The sequence below is a fragment of the Maylandia zebra genome, linkage group LG16, assembly GCF_041146795.1.
Source record: "Maylandia zebra isolate NMK-2024a linkage group LG16, Mzebra_GT3a, whole genome shotgun sequence".
NCBI lineage: Eukaryota > Metazoa > Chordata > Actinopteri > Cichliformes > Cichlidae > Maylandia > Maylandia zebra.
Window position 1 is genome coordinate 7,250,973 of NC_135182.1, and position 21,847 is coordinate 7,272,819.

At 46.7% G+C, this 21,847-nt stretch overlaps 1 protein-coding gene and 1 long non-coding RNA gene across 2 annotated transcripts; one reads left to right on the top strand and one right to left on the bottom strand.

The window, feature by feature from the left end:
- The first annotated feature begins 951 nt into the window (after positions 1–951).
- On the top strand, positions 952–1,872 carry LOC101465838 (olfactory receptor 6N2-like). Its single transcript, XM_004572014.1, has one exon. It carries the CDS (start codon positions 952–954, stop codon positions 1,870–1,872), a length of 921 nt encoding a protein of 306 aa, XP_004572071.1.
- A 13,842-nt stretch (positions 1,873–15,714) lies between these two features.
- Positions 15,715–21,113, bottom strand: LOC143412935 (uncharacterized). Its single transcript, XR_013093447.1, has 2 exons — positions 19,078–21,113; positions 15,715–17,303 (listed from the first exon to the last, which is right to left on the bottom strand). It is a non-coding gene; the product is annotated as an uncharacterized LOC143412935 (long non-coding RNA).
- Between the last annotated feature and the right edge of the window lie 734 nt (positions 21,114–21,847).

Below are 21,847 nucleotides of genomic sequence, written 5' to 3' on the forward strand. Positions count from 1 at the left end.
GATATAAACCTAGTGGGAGTATCCCCCTACAGAGGGACAAAAGGACCCCCTGATGATCCTCTAATCGCCTGAGCCAAGGTGTGAAACTGGGTGTGGGTCCCAATCAGTCAGAGTTTCGGGTGAGTTCATTGTGAAACCTGGCCCCACCTTATCATGTGAAGGTGACCTTAGAACTGAAGAAGCTTCTCGGATGAGAGGTGAAACGTCTTCAAGTAACTTAAAGAAGTCAAGACACTTTTCTTTGCAAGCTCCTTTGACTACGATGACCTGGATGACTGAGAACCTTCACAGACATTTCTTGTTTCCCATTTTATTGTGAAAGGTTTTGCCTCATCTCAGTGTGTCTAGCTTTGCTCCCCATGTATTATTAGCACGAACCCTCCCAGCTGTGTCTCCCTCCTGTTTTCCATTCCCTGATTACTCCCCTGTGTATATAAGCCCTGTGTTTTCCTGTGTTCCCTGTCGCATCGTACCCTCAACTAGCTGTGTGTTCTGCTTCCGTGTTTCTAGTGTTTCTAGTTTTTAGTCATCTGCTCCAGTTTAGTATTTCTTTTCCAGTGTTTCCGTCCTCAGTTCCTCTGTTCAGACTTTTGTTGGTCTTTTGGTGAGTTTAGTTAGTACAAGGTTTTTCCTAGCAATAAAGCTGCGCTTTAATTTTCACTTCCGTGTCTGAGTCCTGCATTTTGGGTCCACCACTCCTGCTTGCCTGCCTGCCACACAACCAATCATGACAACTGGTTAGATTTCCTGAAGTCGTTTACATGTTAGTGGAGAACTTAATGAGTCCCACAGAGGATGGAAGGTTTTCTGATAAAACAAAGCCACATAGTCACTTACCTTCTTAGTTTAATGTTAGAAATATATTACTCCAACACTTGTCTTTTCATTTGTTATTCATGAATACAGTTTATGTAATCTAGTTCCATGGTCAATAACATTTTTGTTCATTCAATGGATGTTGAATTAAATGTAACATTGTTAACTCTTGGTGGGTTTGCAGAATTGCACAAATACAGGTATCTCTATTTTGTGGTTATATTCACACTTTATATTCTGATACTCTGCTTTAATTCGACTATAGTGTGCCTTATTTGGACTTGCAAAAACCTTCACGAGCCAATGTACATTTTTATTGCAGCTTTGTTAATCAACTCTGTTCTTTACAGCATGATTATCTATCCGAAGCTTTTATCTGATGTTTTGTCTGAAAAACAGATTATATCGTATACGCTTTGTCTTTTCCAAGGATTTTTATATTACACCTCAGCTGGGTCAGAGTTTTTACTGTTGGCAGCAATGGCATATGACAGGTATGTGTCTATATGCAAACCCCTGCAATATCCAGTTATAATGAATAGAATAACTATATATGTCTCTCTAGTTTTAGCTTGGCTTATACCTGCTTTTGAGACAGCAGTGTCAGTTGTGTTGTATTCTGAAGTAAAACTCTGTAGCTTTACTCTGACAGGAATTTTTTGTAACAATTCAGGATACAAGCTTCAGTGTGTGACCTCAGTGGCAATATCTGTATATGGTGTGGTCATGTTGATAAATATTGCCCTTCTACCTTTGCTTTTCATACTTTTTACATACATCAGGATTGTTAGAGTATCTTACCAAAGTTGCAGAGAAGTGAGGAAAAAAGCTGTAAAGACATGTTTACCCCACTTGCTGGTGTTAATCAACTTTTCCTGTTTTATTGTTTTTGATGTAATTATAGTTCGACTGGAATCTGATCTATCAAAAACTCTTCGCTTAATACTGACTTTTCAGTCAATTTTATTCCATCCTCTTTTAAATCCAATTATATATGGACTCAAAATGAATGAAATTTTTAAAAACCTCAAGATATTGTTTTGTCATGTTAAATAACACTGGTATTGCTGCCCTATTATCAAATGTATGAGATTTCATCGGCAATTGTAATGCAAGTTAGATAATGGATAATTATGCCATGGCATTTATATAAATGTTAATGCCTGCTATTCTAGCGATGACATAAGTGATGGTCATAAAGCAAAGATAAACATTTTCTTAAACTGTTGCTGGTAAAATTTGATGTCTAAACAGCTTATTTGCCTGCATTTCACATTTTCCTTTTTTTTTGGTTAGAGATTATTATTTACTATTGTTGGTTGTAAATGCTCAAAAACAGTTTATTAAAATAAATCAAATTCTACCAGTCTCTCAGTGATGCAGAACGCCCTCTTTAGTATTGTCACTGACATATCAATGTCAATGAAAGGGAGAAAAAAATTCTTTTTTTTTCAAATTCAAATTATGGTAGCACTTTCTATGCAATTACCGAAGTAATAACCACTTAATATCAAGCATCATATCCGCAAAGATGAACAGGCACATGCGCGGGGCACAGAAAAGAATTGGCAAGAATACCAGAAGCACAAAACACTATCTCCTGGTAGACCGTGTAGTCACCCCAGACTGCAAGGCCAGATTGGTTAATCTGTGCACCGCTTGGATTAATACAAGAAGGCCCATGACTCGATGCCCATATGCAGATCAACTGGATGCTAAGAGCCTTCATCAAGAACTCAAACTCAATGGGGATGTGGCGTACAACACTTGAGGCCAACTTCAAGCAATAATCAGCCATCTCCTCTACAAGATGACATAAAGCTGTAAATGGACTGATTCCTATATAGCACTTTTCTACTCCCTCGGAGTACTCAAAGCACCGTATACAACATGCCTCATTCACACCCACTCGTACAAGCTCTTCTAAACACAAGTGCAAACTAACCTACATTCACACTCCCAATAAACGCATCAGAGGGCAACTTGGGGTTAGTATCTTGCCCAAGGATATTTGACATGCAGACTGGGGAAGCCAAGGATCGAACCACCAACCTTCCAATCAGTAGCTGATCTGCTCTACCATCTGAACCACAGCCACCCCTTGTATTCCAAGAGTCATTGATTCACTAATCCACACCATCAGGATATACATTGGAATGTTGTTCAGACTAGAGAAGTGTAGTCGGATGGTTTACCCAGTATTTTTCTTGCTAATGTCCGTTCTCTGGCAAACAAAATGGATGAGATACGGCTCTCCATCACGAACAACAGACGGATTATGGACTCAAATGTCATGTTTTTCACCAAAACATGGTTGAACAACAGCTGCCCGGACAATGCTATCAAGTTAGCAGGACGCCACACACACCGAGCCGACAGGCTAGCAGATGACTCCGGCAAGACCAGAGGTGGAGGTTTGTGCATTTATATTAACAATGCTTGGTGCATGAACTCCACTACTACTGAGAGTCACTGCTCACCTAATGCGGAGTTTTTAATGGTCAAATGCAGACCTTATTATCTCCCCAGAGAACTCACTTCGATCATACTCACTGCCGTGTATATACCCCCCGACGCTAATGCTAGGTTGGCCATGAAAGAACTTTCTGCAGCCATTAACAAACACCAGAATAAACACCCCGAGGCTGCTTTTATTGTTGCTGGCGACTTCAACCACACCAACTTAAAGACAGTCCTCCCCAGATTCCACCAACATGTCTCCTGCCACACCAGAGGAGACAAGACTTTAGACCATGTGTATTCCAACCTGGCTGGAGCCTACAAAGCCACACCCCTCCCCCACATTGGACAATCGGACCATCTCTCCCTGTTCCTCACACCTAGGTATTCACCACTCATCCAACGTGTGAAACCTGCTGTGAGGACAATTAAAGTGTGGCCAGAGGGGACAGACGCAGTGCTCCAGGACAGATTTAAAAACACAGACTGGAATATGTTCACCCACACAGACCTGGACCAGTACGCCTCATCTGGATTACATCTCCAAAACCACAGACAGTGTCACCACCCAGAAACGGATTACCATGTACCCCAACCAGAAGCCTTGGATGAACCAGGATGTTCATCTCCTCCTGAAGGCCCGCAACACCGCCTTTAGGTCAGGAGATGCACACGCCTACAGCACAGCCAGGGCTAATCTAAAGAAGGGCATCAAAAAAGCCAAACACCATTACAAAAAGAAGGTAGAAGAACACTTCTCCAACTCCAACCCCCGACGCATGTGGCAAGGACTCCAGACCATCACAGACTACAGGACCACCAAACCCTCCCCCGCATCCTCTGATGTCTCCTTCCTCAACGAGCTCAACAACTTTTATGCTCGTTTTGAGCGAGGGAACCACACAACCGCAACCAAAGCAGACATGACGCCAGACCACCAACCTCTGACTCTCTCCCCCACTGATGTAGGAGCGGTGCTGAGCAGGATCAATATCCACAAGGCTGCAGGCCCTGATGGCATCCCCGGGCGTGTTCTCAGAGCGTGTTCTGGGGAGCTTGCAGGAGTGCTCACAGACATATTCAATCTGTCCTTGGCCCACGCTGTGGTACCGCCCTGCTTCAAATCCACCTCCATCGTCCCGATACCCAAAAACTCCAACCCATCTTGCCTCAATGATTACCGCCCAGTAGCACTCACCCCCATCATCACTAAGTGCTTAGAGCAGCTGGTCCTAGCACACTTCAAATCCTGTCTCCCCCCCACCCTGGACCCCCACCAATTCGCATACCGCCAGAACAGGAGCACAGAGGATGCAGTCTCCATCGCACTGCACTCTCTCCTCTCACACCTGGACAACAACAACACCTACGCCAGAATGCTGTTTATAGACTTCAGTTCAGCATTCAATACAATCCACCCCTCACAACTCATCAGGAAACTGACAGACCTGGGCATCAGTTCCCTCATCTGCAAATGGTTACTGGACTTCCTGACCAACCGCCCCCAACATGTCCGGCTGGATAACCGATGCTCATCTACAATCACGATGAACACTGGTGTACCACAAGGCTGTGTGATGAGCCCTTTCCTCTACTCCCTCTTCACCCACGACTGCAGACCTGCTGATGGTTCCAACACCATCATTAAGTTTGCAGATGACACCACGGTGATTGGCCTCATCAGTGACAACGATGAGGCCGCCTACAGGGAGGAGGTGGATCGTCTGGCTGAGTGGTGCGACACAAACAACCTGCTGCTTAACACCGAGAAGACCAAGGAGCTCATCGTGGACTACAGGAGGAATGCTGACCCACATCCACCATCCACATTAAGGGGACGGCTGTGGAGCGTGTGAGCAGCTTCAAGTTCCTGGGAGTCCACATCTCCGAGGATCTCACCTGGACGACCAACTGCTCCAAGCTGGTCAAGAAGGCTCACCAGCGCCTCTTCTTCTTGAGGACTCTGAGGAAGAACCACCTGTCCTCAGACATCCTGGTGAACTTCTATCGTTGCACCATCGAGAGCATCCTGACCAATTGTATAACAGTCTGGTATGGGAACTGCTCTGCCTCGGACCGGAAGGCGTTGCAGAGGGTCGTGAAAACTGCCCAGCGCATCGCCGGAGCACCACTTCCTGCCATAAAAGACATCTACAGGAAGCGGTGTCTGAAAAGGGCTGGGAAAATCATCAAAGACCCCAGTCACCCATCACATGGACTCTTCACCCTCCTGCCCTCTGGGAGGCGCCACAGGAGCCTCCGGACTAAGACCACCAGGTACCGGAACAGCTTCTTCTCCACAGCTGTCAGACTCCTGAACTCTGCTTCCTGACATCTGACCCACGTTAAACTCATGGACTGAACATACACACACCCACAATGGACAACTGTACCCTCAAACACACAATAATAACATGGACTGAACCACCACTCACAACCACTAGCACTTTATATAGCCTCTGTAGAAACTATCTACACCCTCACTGTCACGGTCCTGGGTCGGGTCGACCCAGCATTTTGAGTTTCTTATGTTTTGGTTTATTTTTGCATTATGGATTGGTTATTCTCTGGTGATACTGTTTTGATTACAATTATATTCTGATTCTTTAGTTATCTGATGATGATGTTGATGACGATGATGATTATGTCTGGTTTAGGTTTTGTTATCTTGCCCTTATGTTTGGTTTAGGTTGCCTGTGCTTGGTCTTCTCTGCCCGTATGTCCCTCTGTTTGTCCATGACGTCATTATGCCTGTTTACGAGTCTGTCTCTGTCTGGCGTGTGCTTCCTGTCTTATTTTGTAGGTCTGTGTCCTTTGTCAGTGCGTTCAGCTTTGTGCTCTCCCTGTCTCGTCAGTGTAATCAACGTCAGCCGTGTCTCCCAGCTGTTTCCTCTTTGCTCCGTTCACCTCTTGTATTTAGTGTCTGTGTCTTCCCCTACTCGGTGTCGCATCGTTAACGTCTGTTCACCCTCACTTGCTGCGTGTTTAGGATTTCCAGTCCTCCTGCATCTCTGTTTAGAGTTTTGTTTGCTTTTGTGAGTTTTATTTTATCTTGATGTTCTGCTCCAGCAATAAAGCTGCATTTTCTGTCTAAACCTCGTGTCCTGAGAATCCTGCATTTTGGGTCCACCACTCCTGCCTGCCTGCCACACAGCCGACGATGACAGAACGATGCGACCATTTCCTGGACCCAGCGGATTCATCCCGGGAACATGACCTCTCCCGCATCCACCGCCTGATCGAGCGGGTCTCCCACACTAAGGACGCTAAGACTATGGCAGTTGGGATTAACGCTATAGAAGCGATCCTAGAGGGGAATCCTCATTTGCGCACACTAAAGGGATTTATGGGCTTCATAGACCAGCTGCATGAAGCCCAGGAGGTGCTACAGGCTCGGGAGCTTGCAGCCTTGGTCCGCGCCCAGTATTCTTCGCCGAAGCCGTCGCATCGGCAGCAGCCGCAACACAAGGAGCTCTCCGCGGAGTCGGCCGCCGTACAGCAGCAATTGCAACAGGGGAAAGGCGTTTCCGCACCGCGGCCACAGAGCTCCACTTCTTGCCGCTCAGGGCTTAATTCACCTGCCTCCTGCTTGGCGGCGATGTGGTCGCAGGACGAGGACGAGGACGTCTTTTCTCCATCGTCACCAGTTTCTCCTGTCGACTCAGCCCCTGCCGCCAGGAGGAAGCGGCGCCACCGCCGTCATTCCTCACTACAACCGGAGCCCAATCACTCGTCAGAACAGCAGGCAATGGTGAGTGATGTTGACTGTACCCCTATTGCTTCACCTGCAAATAGTAATGGGAACTGTTTTCTTCTCACGGCTAAGAGTAGTGAGGTGAAGGCGGTTTGTTCCATGGACGTTCACCCCGGCCCAGTAGAAAGAAAAGACTCCCTGACTCATTATGTTGATGCTTTTTCCGCTGAAGAATCAGAATGTATGGGCAAAACTCTGATTGTGCACCCTCTGTTGGAGCCTGCTAAGAACTTTTCTGTCGATACAGAGTTAACCCCGGACAGTTTGAATTCAGTTTTGACATTTACTGCTGAATCTATGAATGGCGCTGTGGGTTCGCAACCCAAGAATGGGGAGGGGGACTTAACGGGCTGTTTCTGCCCTGTTCTCTTAGAGCAGAGAAGCCTAAGCAGAACTGTTTCTTCTGAACTCGTTCAGCTAGTTAAACCGAGCCCTAGAGGCTCAGGGGAGCCTATACCACCCCCTGCATCACGCTCACTACAAACACCTCCTCAACCGTTAGCCCGTTCAGCAGCCCAGCTAGCTGTTCAGCTGCCCTCAGCTCAGTCAGCTGCCCAGTTAGCCACTCCGTTACCCGCAGCTCAATCATCTGCTCCTTCACTAGTTTCATTCTCCCCACAACGGTCACTTCAGTCTTTCTCAACCCAGTCTCCTGCTGAGCAGCCATCTTTTCTCACTCGTATTAAGCAGGAAAACATGCTCAACAGGACTGTTTTCGTTCCTCGAAAGCTGGCCCGATTAGAGACATTTACTACCTCCAGGGCCTCCCCAGAGTCCGAGTTTCAACCCGCAGTTGACTCTGGACCCCTGGGGGCTAAGGAGTCAGCCGATGACTGCACCCAACTGTTGCCTCCTGAGCCTAACCTATGTGTTGCTCAGCCCCAGTCAGCATCAACGCTGCCAGAGGCCCGTGTGCCTGCTGGTCCTGTTCTGTCCCTGCCAGAGGCCCGTGTGCCTGCTGGTCCTGTTCTGTCCCTGCCAGAGGCCCGTGTGCCTGCTGGTTCTGTTGCGTTCCTGCCAGAGGCCCGTGTGCCTGCTGGTTCTGTTCTGTGTGTGCCAGGGGCTCCAGTGCCCACTGGGTCTGAGACTGTTTTTGCTGGGGGGCCCGAGGAGCCCGTCCAGCCTTCTGCCTCGTCAGCTGGGGGGCCCGAGGAGCCCGTCCAGCCATCAGCTGCAGTCTCATCACCAGCTGCAGTCTCATCACCCTCGCCTGCTGCGGCCTCAGAGTCTTCGGCCTCGCCTGGTCCGGTTTCAGCGTCTGCTTTGGCTTCATCCTCGTCGCCTGGTCCAGCGTCTGCTTTGGCTTCATCCGGTCCAGCCTCTGCATCCTCATCATCCTCGTCTGGTCCAGCCTCTGCATCCTCATCATCCTCGTCTGGTCCAGCCTCTGCATCCTCATCATCCTCGTCTGGTCCACCTCCGCATCCTCATCATCCTCGTCTGGTCCAGCCTCCGCATCCTCATCATCCCCGTCTGGTCCAGCCTCCGCTTCCGCCTCGTCTGGTCCAGCCTCCGCTTCGCCTGGGGCTGCAGGGGCCACGCAGCCTTCAGGTCCCCTACTACCGCCTCCACATCGTCGGTCATCTGCCAGGCCGCTTGTTGGGCATCTCCGCCACCGTGGACGCCCTCCTGAACACCCTCCTGAACGCCGCCACTGCCTTCCGCGTGGCCGGCCCCCGGAACTGTTTGCCCGTCGCCGCAGTTGCCGTCCACACGGTCGGCCCCCGGAACTGAACTGTTTTGGCCTCCTGCGCTGTCGGCCTCCGGGTCGGCCCCCTGAACTTGACCTTCTGGGTCTTTCTGGGCTCTGTCCCTCCTTCCTGGTCCCCCGCCGCCCACCCTGGTTGGGTTGTTTTCTGTTTTTGGCTGTTTTTTGTGCTTCTGTTGGGCGGTCTGGAGCCCGCCCTTGAGGGGGGGGTACTGTCACGGTCCTGGGTCGGGTCGACCCAGCATTTTGAGTTTCTTATGTTTTGGTTTATTTTTGCATTATGGATTGGTTATTCTCTGGTGATACTGTTTTGATTACAATTATATTCTGATTCTTTAGTTATCTGATGATGATGTTGATGACGATGATGATTATGTCTGGTTTAGGTTTTGTTATCTTGCCCTTATGTTTGGTTTAGGTTGCCTGTGCTTGGTCTTCTCTGCCCGTATGTCCCTCTGTTTGTCCATGACGTCATTATGCCTGTTTACGAGTCTGTCTCTGTCTGGCGTGTGCTTCCTGTCTTATTTTGTAGGTCTGTGTCCTTTGTCAGTGCGTTCAGCTTTGTGCTCTCCCTGTCTTGTCAGTGTAATCAACGTCAGCCGTGTCTCCCAGCTGTTTCCTCTTTGCTCCGTTCACCTCTTGTATTTAGTGTCTGTGTCTTCCCCTACTCGGTGTCGCATCGTTAACGTCTGTTCACCCTCACTTGCTGCGTGTTTAGGATTTCCAGTCCTCCTGCATCTCTGTTTAGAGTTTTGTTTGCTTTTGTGAGTTTTATTTTATCTTGATGTTCTGCTCCAGCAATAAAGCTGCATTTTCTGTCTAAACCTCGTGTCCTGAGAATCCTGCATTTTGGGTCCACCACTCCTGCCTGCCTGCCACACAGCCGACCATGACACTCACTTATCTTAACTGCACTACTGTATAGCTCTGTGTAAATAATCATTCTGTACATTCGATAATCTTTAATCCTACAACTTTTTACAACTTGCATAGTTCCCATTTCTGTATATCTCAGATTCTGTAAAGTTATTTATTTCATATTCTGTATAGTTTTTCATATTTATATCCTGTTCATAGCCTGTACATAGCTTGTACTCACTACAGCCTGTACATACTTATAGTTATAGAATATTCACAACATACTTCATACCGTGTACATTATAACATACCATAATAGACCCATTTCTGTAATATACTCACATATCTATATTATTGCTAATATATATTGTAATATATCTATATCACTAAAGCACTTCTGGATGGATGCAAACTGCATTTCGTTGCCCTGTACCTGTGCATGTGCAATGACAATAAAGTTGAATTCTATTCTATTCTATTCTATTCTAACAAAGGGAGGGAAGGTAGCCAGAAGCAAGGGAATCGCACTATCAGAAGGCAACATTGCAAACATTGAGGAGAGCTAAAAGTAACTGCCAAATCCCACAGGCAAATGCGAACCATGAAGAGCCCGCTAGGAAAGCTGCAGCCAACAAGTATCTACAGAGGGTCAGGCAAGTTCTGAGGAGTCATCTGACAGTTAAGAACAAGATCTATCAACACCTACACCGTGATCAGGTACCCTGCTGAGATAAGAAGCTGGCCAAAGGAGACGATAGAAGCCACTAACATCAAGACGAGGAAGCTCCTTACCATGCATGGAGGGTTTCACCCCAAGTCCAGCACCCTGAGGCTGTATGCTAAGCGGAAGGAAGGAGGCAGAGACTAGTGAGTTTCAGTACCACAGTCCAGGATGAGACAACAAACATCCACAAATACATCAGAAAGATGGCCATGACAAATCACCTTCTCAGGGAATACTTCAGGTGGCAGAAACCCAAGAAAGAGGAGGAAGAAGAACCATCATGGAAGGATAGGCCCCTCTACAGTATGTACCACCGGCAGATAGAGGAAGTGGGTGACATCCAAAAATCCTACCAGTGGCTGGACAAAGCTAGAATGAGAGACAGCAAAGAGGCATGAATCATGGCATCACAGGAACAAGCTCTGTGCACAAGATTGATAGAGGCTTGGGTCTATCACACCAGGCAAGACCCCATGTGCAGGCTGTGTAAAGATGCCCTGAAACAATCCAGCACATAACAGCAGGGTGTAAGAGGCTGGCAGGCAGGGCATACATGGAGCGCAATAACCAAGTGGCCAGCATAGTATACAGCTACACAGCAAAATCTCCAGTGTTAAATTAACACTAGAGAGTGTCTATATGGGTCCACACCTCTGAGTGTTAAATACAACACTGTTGAGTGTTAAATTAACACTTTTGACAGTGTTATATATTTAAAAGTAACCTAGTCAGTTTTGAAGATTAACAATGGCTAACACTGAGCAGTGCTGATTTTCTAACACTGGAAAATAACTCAAAATGTTAGAAATATTCCAGTGTTAGAAAATCAGCACTGCTCAGTGTTAGCCATTGTTAACCCTTTAGAACCGAGCAGAGCGGCCCCGCTCCGATTTGCCTAACTATTTTTAAATCCCAGTAGAACTGCAACCACGTAAGCTAGCGCAATAATTTTTTTTGCATATGAAACTGGAGAAGTTGTACTTACATATCACACATGCAGATTTTCCCAGAGAGATGTTTCCTTCCTCTAATATGTTTGCATAAATCATGTAAAAAGCGAACAAATAAAAAAAAACATAATCCTCAGCCAGACTCTTTATCGATCTGATCAGCTGTTCACATCACTTCCTACTTTGATTATGTCTCGTCACGTTGTCACCGTGACCTATCACGTGGACCTGTACAACAACAACAGGAAGTGACGTCATTTTCCCCGGGAAATTTAGTTTTTTCTCTCGCTCGTGTATATTGTCGCTTTTTCTAGAAACATACACTTGTACAAAACACAGAACACACACTTTTTACACACTCAAACACATCCACCCATTACATTATTATGCAGCAACAATCCAGACACACCAAATACTTCACATTGCGCGAAGCTTTGGATCTGATTACCGCCCCTCCTGAATACGGAGCTTCTGGCCATTTGTCGGATCCTGATTCTGCCGACAGTAAGTAAGTAAGTAAGTAAGTAAGTAAACTTTATTTATTAAGCGCTTTTCGCAGACAGGCAATCACAAAGCGCTGTACACAAATATTAAAATATTAAAATAAACAATAAAATCAATAGACATTATATACAATGTAAAAGATCAAATGTAAATAATGTAAAAAAAATAAAATAAAATATGTAGATCAACAAAAGGCTTGTTTGAACAGAAGAGGATGAGGCCGACTTCGTTGAAGGGATTGACCCTTGCCAAGACAAGTATGTATATTGTTTGAAATAAAATAATTTTTTTTATGGAAGAGAAACGTAGGAAAAATTACGTTTGCAGTGCAAAAGAGGAATTTCGCACCGCGACACAATTTTGCCCAAATTACGGACCATTATATAACTCTTGTGCTATACAAATTGAACAGATGGTATAATTTCTTTTGTGTATAGTGTTGATAATGTTGAAGAGGAGGGAACTGAAGTCTCAACTGAAGCAGCCCCTACTCTGGAGGGAAGCAGAGGGAGGGGAAGGAGTCGGATGACTTGTCCTCCGGCAAAAAGAGGCAAGCGCTCCAGGTCACTTTCCGGTGATGCAGCTGCCTGGATGAGTGAAAAGGACCCTGACAGCTTGCCTCATTCTCTACCGAATTTCTGTCCAAAAAGAAAGCCAGGTGTGCAGCTGCCATTTTCAGAATGTGTGGACCGTCCATCGCCATCTGTGTCACGGCTGCCGAGGCGAGCCGTGTGGAATAAATGAGGATCCAAGCGCAGGCAGTCGTAGAGGAGTGAAGGTGATTTATTGAACACAAAAGAATGTGGACAAACAGCAAACGGGGCTCGAACTAAACTAAACTGGGAAACAACTAAACTACAGAGCACAAACCTGAATGAAAACGAGCAGAGGAGGATGACGATGAACAGCAGGGGGAAGACACGGTGGATACACAGACTGACACTGAGTAATACAGACGAACCGGCAACAGGCAGGAGAACACACAGGGCTTAAATACACACACCAGTAATCAGGGGATGAGAGACAGGAGGGCAACACAGCTGGGAGGAATCTGGGCTGACGGGACAGGGGAAACGTAAACTGATCACACTCACATACGACACGGACCTTCACAATAAAACAGGAAACTCAGATACATGGAACCAGACAAGACATTGAACTAAACAGACAGATTCACAAACAGATGGGGAGACACCATAGACAGACAGGTACAGACGCAGACTTAGAGGCAGATCGAAAATAACACAGAACTTAAACAATCATCATCATCTAGAAAATGATAACAAACTAAAAGCGCTGGGTCACCGACCCAGGACCATGACAGTACCCCCCCCTCAAGGGCTGGCACCAGACAGCCCAGCAGAAACGAAAAAACGGACCAAAACAAAACAGAAAACAACCCGACCAGGGCGGGCGGAGGGGGCCCAGGACGGAGGGACAGAGTCCAAAAAAGGCCCAGATGGTCAAGTTCAGGAGGCCGACCATGCAAATGGCAACGGGGCAGGTCCGGATGCCGGCCGCGCAGTAGGCAGTGGCGTGGAAACAGTTCTGGGGGCCAACCGTGCGGACGGCAACGGCGGCGTGGAAACAGTTCTGGGGGCCGACCGTGCGGACGGCAACGGCGGCGTGGAAACAGTTCTGGGGGCCGACCGTGCGGACGGCAACGGCGGCGTGGAAACAAGTCCGGGAGCCGACCGTGCGGACGGCAACGGCGGCGTGGAAACAAGTCCGGGGGCCGACCGTGCGGGCGGCAACGGCGGCGTGGAAACAAGTCCGGAGGCCGGCCGTGCGGAAGGCAGTGGCGGCGTCCAGGAGGGCGTCCACGGTGGCGGAGATGCCCAACAAGCGGCCTGGCAGATGACCGACGATGTGGAGGTGGTAGTAGGGGACCTGAAGGCTGCGTGGCCCCTGCAGCCCCAGGCGAGGTGGAAGCTGAGGCTGAAGAGGAGGCCACTGCAGGTGATGCTGGAGCCGGACCAGACGAGGAGGATGAAGACGAGGATGCTGGAGCCGGACCAGACGAGGCGGATGAAGACGAGGATGCTGGAGCCGGACCAGACGAGGCGGATGAAGACGAGGATGCTGGAGCCGGACCAGACAGCGGTGATGAGACTGCAGGCGGTGATGAGACAGCAGGCGGTGATGAGACTGCAGGCGGTGATGAGACTGCAGGCGGTGATGACACTGCAGCTGGTGATGAGACTGCAGCTGGTGATGAGACTGCAGCTGATGGCTGGACGGGCTCCTCGGGCCCTCCGGCTGACGAGGCAGGGCGCTGGACGGGCTCCTCGGGCCCTCCGGCTGACGAGGCAGAAGGCCGGACGGGCTCCTCGGGCCCTCCGGCTGACGAGGCACGACGCTGGACGGGCTCCTCGGGCCCCCCGGCTGACGAGGCAGGACGCTGGACGGGCTCCTCGGGCCCCCCAGCTGACGAGGCAGAAGGCTGGACGGGCTCCTCCGGCCCCCCAGCAAAAACATTCACAGAACCAGTGGGCACTGGAGCCCCTGGCACACACAGAACAGAACCAGCAGGTGTGGAGACCTCTGGCAGGAACGCAACAGAACCAGCAGGCACACGGGCCTCTGGCAGGAACGCAACAGAACCAGCAGGCACACGGGCCTCTGGCAGGAACGCAAAAGGACCAGCAGGCACACGGGCCTCTGGCAAACACATAGCGGCCTGCAGCTGCGCAGAGCATTGACCCTGCTCAGGCAGCGACAGCCGGGTGCAGTCCTCAGCTGGCTTCTTAAACTCCAGGGGTCCAGAGTCTGATGGGGGCTGAAACCCAGCCTCTGGGGAGGCCCTGGAGTGCATCTCAGTCTCAGAACTGGCCAGCCTTTGAGGAATGTTGACATTATCATTAGGTTTGACGCTCTGCTTAGAACAAACGGATGAAACCCAGTTCCTTTTAGATTGATTTGACTGGGCTTGTTGTACCGGAGTAGCAAGTGACACAGGGTGCAGGGCTAGTGGCTACTGAACAGGAGGCTGAACTGAGGGTGACTGAAACAATGGTTGGGATGACAGCGGTGGTGGAATTGGAGACTGAGCTTGAGGCCGGGCGGCTAACTGAGCTTGAGGCCGGGCGGCTAACTGAGCTTGAGGCCGGGCGGCTAACTGAGCTTGAGGCCGGGCGGCTAACTGAGCATCCGGTTGCAGTTCAAAAGAATAAACAGTCCTGGTATTATCAGAGCTGGTGTTAATTGTCTCTGGGATATATGCCACAGTTTTAGCAGACCCTGGGTTAGCTGACATGGGTTTAACAGGTTCAGAAGAACAACAGCCCTTTGCTTTCGCTGAAGTCTTAAAAATGCCAACCTGGGAGAGATCAGTTATCACGAAGGTAGGTAAGCTTTGTGAATTAGCTCCCACTGACACACCCCGAACAACCCCAGAAGAAAAAGTCTTACAGTTCAGATTGGAGCCGTTATCCTTTTTACTCACCACAGTCGGCCGCTCTGATATCCTGGGGTCCGACTGTGGCGAGGGGCGTCGACGGCGTGAGTGCCGTTTCCCATTTGAAGGCTGGACCGACGGGCCGGGCAGGACACTCTCCGTCGGGTCAGGGAGTGAAGCATGAGTTGCAGAGTGGGTGGTAGCAGGGGGGAGAAGATGAAGCTCGTTCAGAACGAAATTCTGTGTGAGCGGGTGAAGTGAGCTGAGCAACCAGGGGAGACCAGAAACTAAGCGCTGTAGCCGAACAGCTATGCCTTGGCGGAATTCTCTCCCCTCATGCTCGAGCCATAAGTTAATTAATCTGTCCACCGAGTAAATAATGTCCTCCCGGAGCTCCTCGGGCGGGTTGACTGCTGCTGGGTCCATAGTGGCCGGTTCGTACTGTCACGGCTGCCGAGGCGAGCCGTGTGGAATAAATGAGGATTGTTGAAAACACGCAGTTCTTTGAATCTTTGGGCTGAAGGAAGGACAATACTCGGTGTATAAATGCTCAATCAACAATCATTTATTTCCATACAATTCAACAGTCAGAGCATTACAACGTCCGGACGGGAGAGATGCTACCAGAGGGTCAGGCACATGTCTCAAAATGGTGACGGGTTGCTCAGCTTTTTATAGTCTCTAGTGGCCCCCAGCTAGTCGTAAAAGCCAAAACATCACATTTTTTCTCTGTTACAGCGCCTAAGTTATGACCTCGGCAGTTGTTTCTCTGCTTTCTGTAAGGTGGGGGTGTGGAATGTGGTCTATCTATCTCCCCTGTCTTTAGACACAGAGTCTCCTGCTTACAACCTTCTCTTCATGATTCAACAATTAAGCATGTCAAGAAAACAGTGTAACACATTCCCAGCAGATCAAGGATGCACCTTTATCTAATGAACTAATATGTGAATATGTTCTGTTAACTCAAAAGTATAATGAGAACTAAACTACATACAGATCACACACTCTATTTTAAAGGGTATAATATGATCTACAACAATATCATAATTCAACTATTTTGATTACATCTATAAGGTAACATATAATAACAGAATAATATCACAATACCCTCTTTTGATCTCTCATTAAAGAGATCACTAATAACATGCACTTCAGCGTTGCAAGGTCCAAGTTTTCTTGATCCTGAGGCCCTCTGTCCCCCTTTAACGGGTGGACCATATGGGGGATGACCTCTGTGTTCACGCAGTTCAGATGCAAGCAAAGTTAGCTTTACAACCATAACAGCAGTTACAGATGACACTCCCATCACTCCCCATTTTCCCACAGCTTTATTTTGGTGCTCCAGTTTTCCACCCCCTTTGATGCCACCTAATAGCTTTCAAATGTACTTAGACTAGAACCTCTGTCTAAGGAGCTTTTAACCTTTATTTTTATTGCTGCAGCTACCAGTGTCTTCCAGTTGGGTGATTCTCAGCTTCTTTCTTCGACCTCCGGGGTTAGACCACCCTTTAGTCATTGCACAGTTCTGGGGATTATTCTGCCCCGATTTCAAACAAGGATCTGTGTGTTTTGGGTTCACCGGCGTGTCCCCCTTTTTGCCAAGAGCCTCTCGAACCTCGTTGGTCTGGTGTTCCTGGTTTTCGCCAACCCCTTCATGGTTATTGCTGTGTTTGTGGGATCCATCTTCTCCAGGAGCCCAAACGTCATGACACTTGACCCCAGTTGCTGTCTCGGCAGTGCCTACATCTGTCCCTGCTGTGAAGGGTCCTCACATCTCCGGGTCCCCGTCTGGTGTCTGTTCCTTTCTCTGCAAGAGACAGAAAACCAAAACACCTCTCTCCCTAGCCTTGATAATCTAATATTGTTATCCATTGTTCTTCTAATAATTCAAATTTGGTTTAAAATATTATGTTCAGGACTTATTCTAATTCTAATCATAATCTATGTGTGTGTAAAAGAAATCAAAAATTAGTGAACCCTTTCTAAGTCTAACACATTATAAGCTTAAGTTTTACCATAGCTAATTTATTAAACACAAAAATAAACTCATAGAAATTTTCATATCACCATTGTTTGATGTTCAAACTCAACTCCCCCTTTTTGACACACTCCCATGTGTCAATTCATTGGAGCTAGACAATTAAAAGAGAAGGTTGGTGACCTCATATCTCAGAAAGTATCAGAAATTCTTCTCTCGAGTACCGTTGCTCCAGCCTTGTCATCCCTGAGGATCTTCGATCCCGAAAATGTCCCTTCTCCTCATGTAATAAAGTCTGTCATCCTTCCATGCCCTGGTAACTGGTCCATCCAGAGCTGTAACATTTTGAAATGTACATACAACAAACCAAACCACACCTTGGTCACACCAACCCTTTTCTGCCCCGAAGATGTCCAATGCCATCCTAGTATGGACTGTCAAAAGTGGCTTTAACGCTGACTATCCTGACAATCCATTTTATAACGTTTCCTGGTCAGATTTGCCAATCTCTGCACCAGGGCTGTAATAGTTTTGCAATTTTCATCAGTTTTTATTAGTTTTTACCAATTCTTTGCTAGTTTAGTGTAGTTTTTATTTTCTGAAAATCCTTAGTTTCAATTTAGTTTTATTTGTGTTTTGCAAAAATTAAGTGTAACAAAATCCCAGTTCCATCATATCAGTCATGCTCTTCTGGTTATCCTTGGGTGTTGAGACTAATAACTATTAACTCTTGCCGCACCGTGTGGTCCTAATTTTGGTTCAAGTGAATTGATAACCTTTTGAAGGCGATTGTTTCACACCTTTATTTAGATGTCCCAGTCCTGTTATCTCGGGATCCATCACGCTGCCTTATCTGGGGTTAGCTGTTTTCTGGGGATGCGGGTTGAGTGGGTGAGCTCTTCAAGGAGGGGGAGTGTGCTCCCCCTGATGAGGCCTTCTAGGTAAGCTAGGTTAACCTTCTTGTGTGGGCTTTTCAAGTGCACTATAAGGTTAGTGGGACTTTTAGTTTTATAAATGTCCCTCATGACCCCCTGATGACCCAGTATTTCATTTTTGCACACTGTAGTACACATTTTAGTTTTTGCTTGTAGCTCGCATACTCTACTTGCCACTCCTCTAATTCCTGATGTTTCTTAGAGAGGGCAACAGTACCTTTAAAATTATATCACATGTGTGGGGGTGTGGCCTTGCCAATTGTTTTGCCCACCTTTTCAAAATGGCTGGCGTGCCCACAAGCACATTTCATGGAAAAAGAAAGGTAAGCTTGATATTTACATTTGAAATGTTTTGTTAAACTCAGATTTTTATTTTATTCTTTTTGCAAGTACCCCTCCTCGGTGGCGAGAAACTGTTGGTGTGGTCAAGTGGGTGCTCTGGAAACAAACGCTCAGGACAGAACAGTTATCAGTCATGTACTTCCTACAAATTTTGCATATGTTTTATTTCATATTGATCCTCTGAGTGTAATGGTACATTTTAATTTGAATTTATCCAAACTAAACACAATATTTTCTTTATTTACTTTGCTCTTGTTCTTTTTCAGTACCACATCCTATCAAATGTCCCTGTCGATTATATTCTACATTTAATAACTTACTATTTCAAGTGAGAACCTAAATCACGTGGACCAATGTTTATTATTGCATATCTCTATTCTGAATGTGGCCAGTCATTCATAGGTATTGTTCAATTTTGGCGATTTTCCTCTATAAAATTTAATTGACTTTTTTACAGTGGCCTGCTGTGGTTAATAGTAACATATTCCAGTCATGAGTGATATCAAAAGTCTTCTCCACTGTAGCATTTGGCATTCCCAATAATATAACATGATACCTTAATCAAAACACAGTTAATATAGCACAGTTTTCTTGATGCAAACATCAGTAACTCAAAATCAGCAACCACAGTGTTAAGTCTGCAGTTCATACTTATGTGAAGCTAGAGTCTCCTCCTCCAGTCTCTCTTATCCTCCTGCTCCTGAAAAAACAAAACAAAACAAAGCGAAGCATCCACCCTTCTCTTGTCGGCTGGGTGACTTGTTTATTGGCATTTACTAATCCTACAGTGGGTGCAGTCATTGTCTCAGTATCAAGTCAGTCAAAACTTTTAGTTGTCAGTCCATCACAGTCCACTCGCATGCATACCTCCATACACATTCATACCAGATGTTGCTGATAATGGAGTCTCCCGCGCAACCTATTCGAGCCTCCATCACCAGCAAGATGACGTCATCATTTTAAAGGAAAACAATTCCTTGTTGTTTTTTGGGCCGGATTGACTCGGTGCAATCCTTTTAGACTCAGAACTTCTCAGTGTTCCCTATAAGTGAATTTCTCCCAAGCCAATTACAATCATGGAGAAGCACACTTTGCAACTGTTTACAGTAATAATATTTTATAGCGCTTTAAATTTCAATCTTTCAGGCCTTGTTTAAAGAGCTGATTGTTAAATCATGAACTCACAAAATATCAACATATCACCACCGGTGGATCACACCTCTCAGATGTTTTTTCTCCAGTGCACTGTAACAAAAACGAAAACAGACATAACCAACAAAATACTACTAAAATAACACAAACTAGGGCCCGTTGCAGACATGTCCAAGCATAAAACTATCCCTCTCTCGCTTACGAGAAAGAACACAAGCCAAAGCTCACTGATAAAATCAAGCTAGCGCTAAACAAAACCAAACAATCAACCAGAAATTCACAGGAACATTTTGCTTCCTGCCGGGACAATATTGTGTGGGAATGAGAACCTCAGGTGCCGTAACACCTTTTGTTCCTCCTTGAATTAAAACTCAATCACAGAAAATGCCGTACTCCGACCTAAAACTTACACTATTAATTCATCAATTTCACTCTGTGCCACTGTTCCTCATCAGGGCTGTGTGAAGCACAGCAAAGAATTCAGTCAAGGCCTTGAGCCATAAACAGACATCACGCACAGACATTGTTTTCATAACCAAACTTTTTTAGACCTTATTAACTCTACATAAATGCCTTCTAGGTGACATATAACACATTCTAAGTAATCAATGGTAATCAATGGAAATCAATGGCTCCTCATAAAAATTATGCATTGGGATGTTTGTGTGCAGCATTTTGCATATCAGCATAAGCAAAGCATTCTTCATTGCATCAGCGTGTATGTGTGTGTGCGTGTGGATCACTCTTCATTGCACAAGCGTGTGCATGTGTATGTGTGCATCACTTCTCAGTGAATCAACATTCCCGTGTGTGTGTGTGTGTGTGTGTGTGTGTGTGTGTGTGTGTGTGTTTGTGTTCATCACTTTCCTGTTCTGGTGTTCTGGGTAAACCACGGCCTGAAGCGTGCCCTGGGGTCCTGCCCCCCTCCTTTTTCAGTTTGTTTGCGACCATTGCTGCTGCTGCTGCTGCTGCTCAAAATTCAGTCCGTCCTGGTTCTGACCCCAATTGGGGCAGTCCTTTCTCCAGTGTCGATGTTCACCGCAGGTGAAACCTGCATCTTCTTCGGTGTTTTTGTCCATTCTGAGGTGCCTTCTGACCTCAGTTACTCCTCCTGTCTCGGTCACGCCCTTTTTCGCCACCCGATCATCCGTGTTGGTCCATCACTGTCCTGCACAGTGTGAATGCAAAGTTATCAAGGTCAGCATTCTTTCGCTCGGCCTTACTTTTCATTCGGGCTTGGCGGGCGTCTCGTCACAGCTCTGTCAGCTGACGCAGTCTGGGAATTTTCCCCCGTGTAGTGAAACGGGCCTTAGGTTTAGTGCTCTCCGTCTCTGCTGCATGAGATCACATTCCTGCAGGTCTGTTGACATTCTCAGGTCGTTGTTGTGGGTCCAGCTGTTGCAGCATTTGGTCAGTGTCACATATGGGGGAGAGCAGGAGTCCAGTCAGCCTCGGCTTTCAGGGCCGGCAAAGCAGCCTGTAATTAAATATGTATAGAAAAAACAAAAACAAAACAAAACAAAAACAAACAAAAAACAAAAACAAAAACAAACGAACAGGAAAATGTTGTTGTGTTGGCTGTGTTATTCAGAGGGGAGACAATGGGGCCAGGCCCTATGTCAGCCTTCTCTCCCCCTTTTTTTTTGTTTTTTGTCTCCCGATATAATCAACTCCTAACCCACCAAGCTGACAGGACAACACAAGTACATATTGAAATTCTTAAGATCATGTTTAAAAGCCCAAAAAAGGAACTTTCTTTCATTCAGTAATCACTTTTATTAATCAATCAACAGAAAACATGTCACAATTTGAATCTTTTAACCACTAAATTTGTTGTGTCTTGCCTGGTTGGTTAGACCAGTGTTCCTTTTTTTTTTAGTTAAATTGTTGTCCTGCAACCCAGAGGGTTTCTTTGTCAGTAATGTATAGACTTCATCATTTAAGTATGTTAATTTTTCTTTAACCTTGCTAGAAAATCTTCACGTGTTCATGAGTGTAAGCTGTTTCTTCATTGCGTGTATGTGCATTTGTATAAAAGCAGGTTAATTTTATCTTTTCTCAAACTAGGCGTTACCTTAAAAGGAGCCTTTCTCTCAGATTTCTCTGCTTGTGTGTGTTTTTGTTTCACCTTTTTGTTGTGATGCTCCGGACGCCTTCCCAACCTCCACAAGTCCGTTGGCCCCAATTTTATGTGTTAAAACTTCTCTTAATTTCTCCTCTAATTCTCTCCTCGCTGCTGTCTTTTTCACAGCTGCTGATTCGTGCTGGG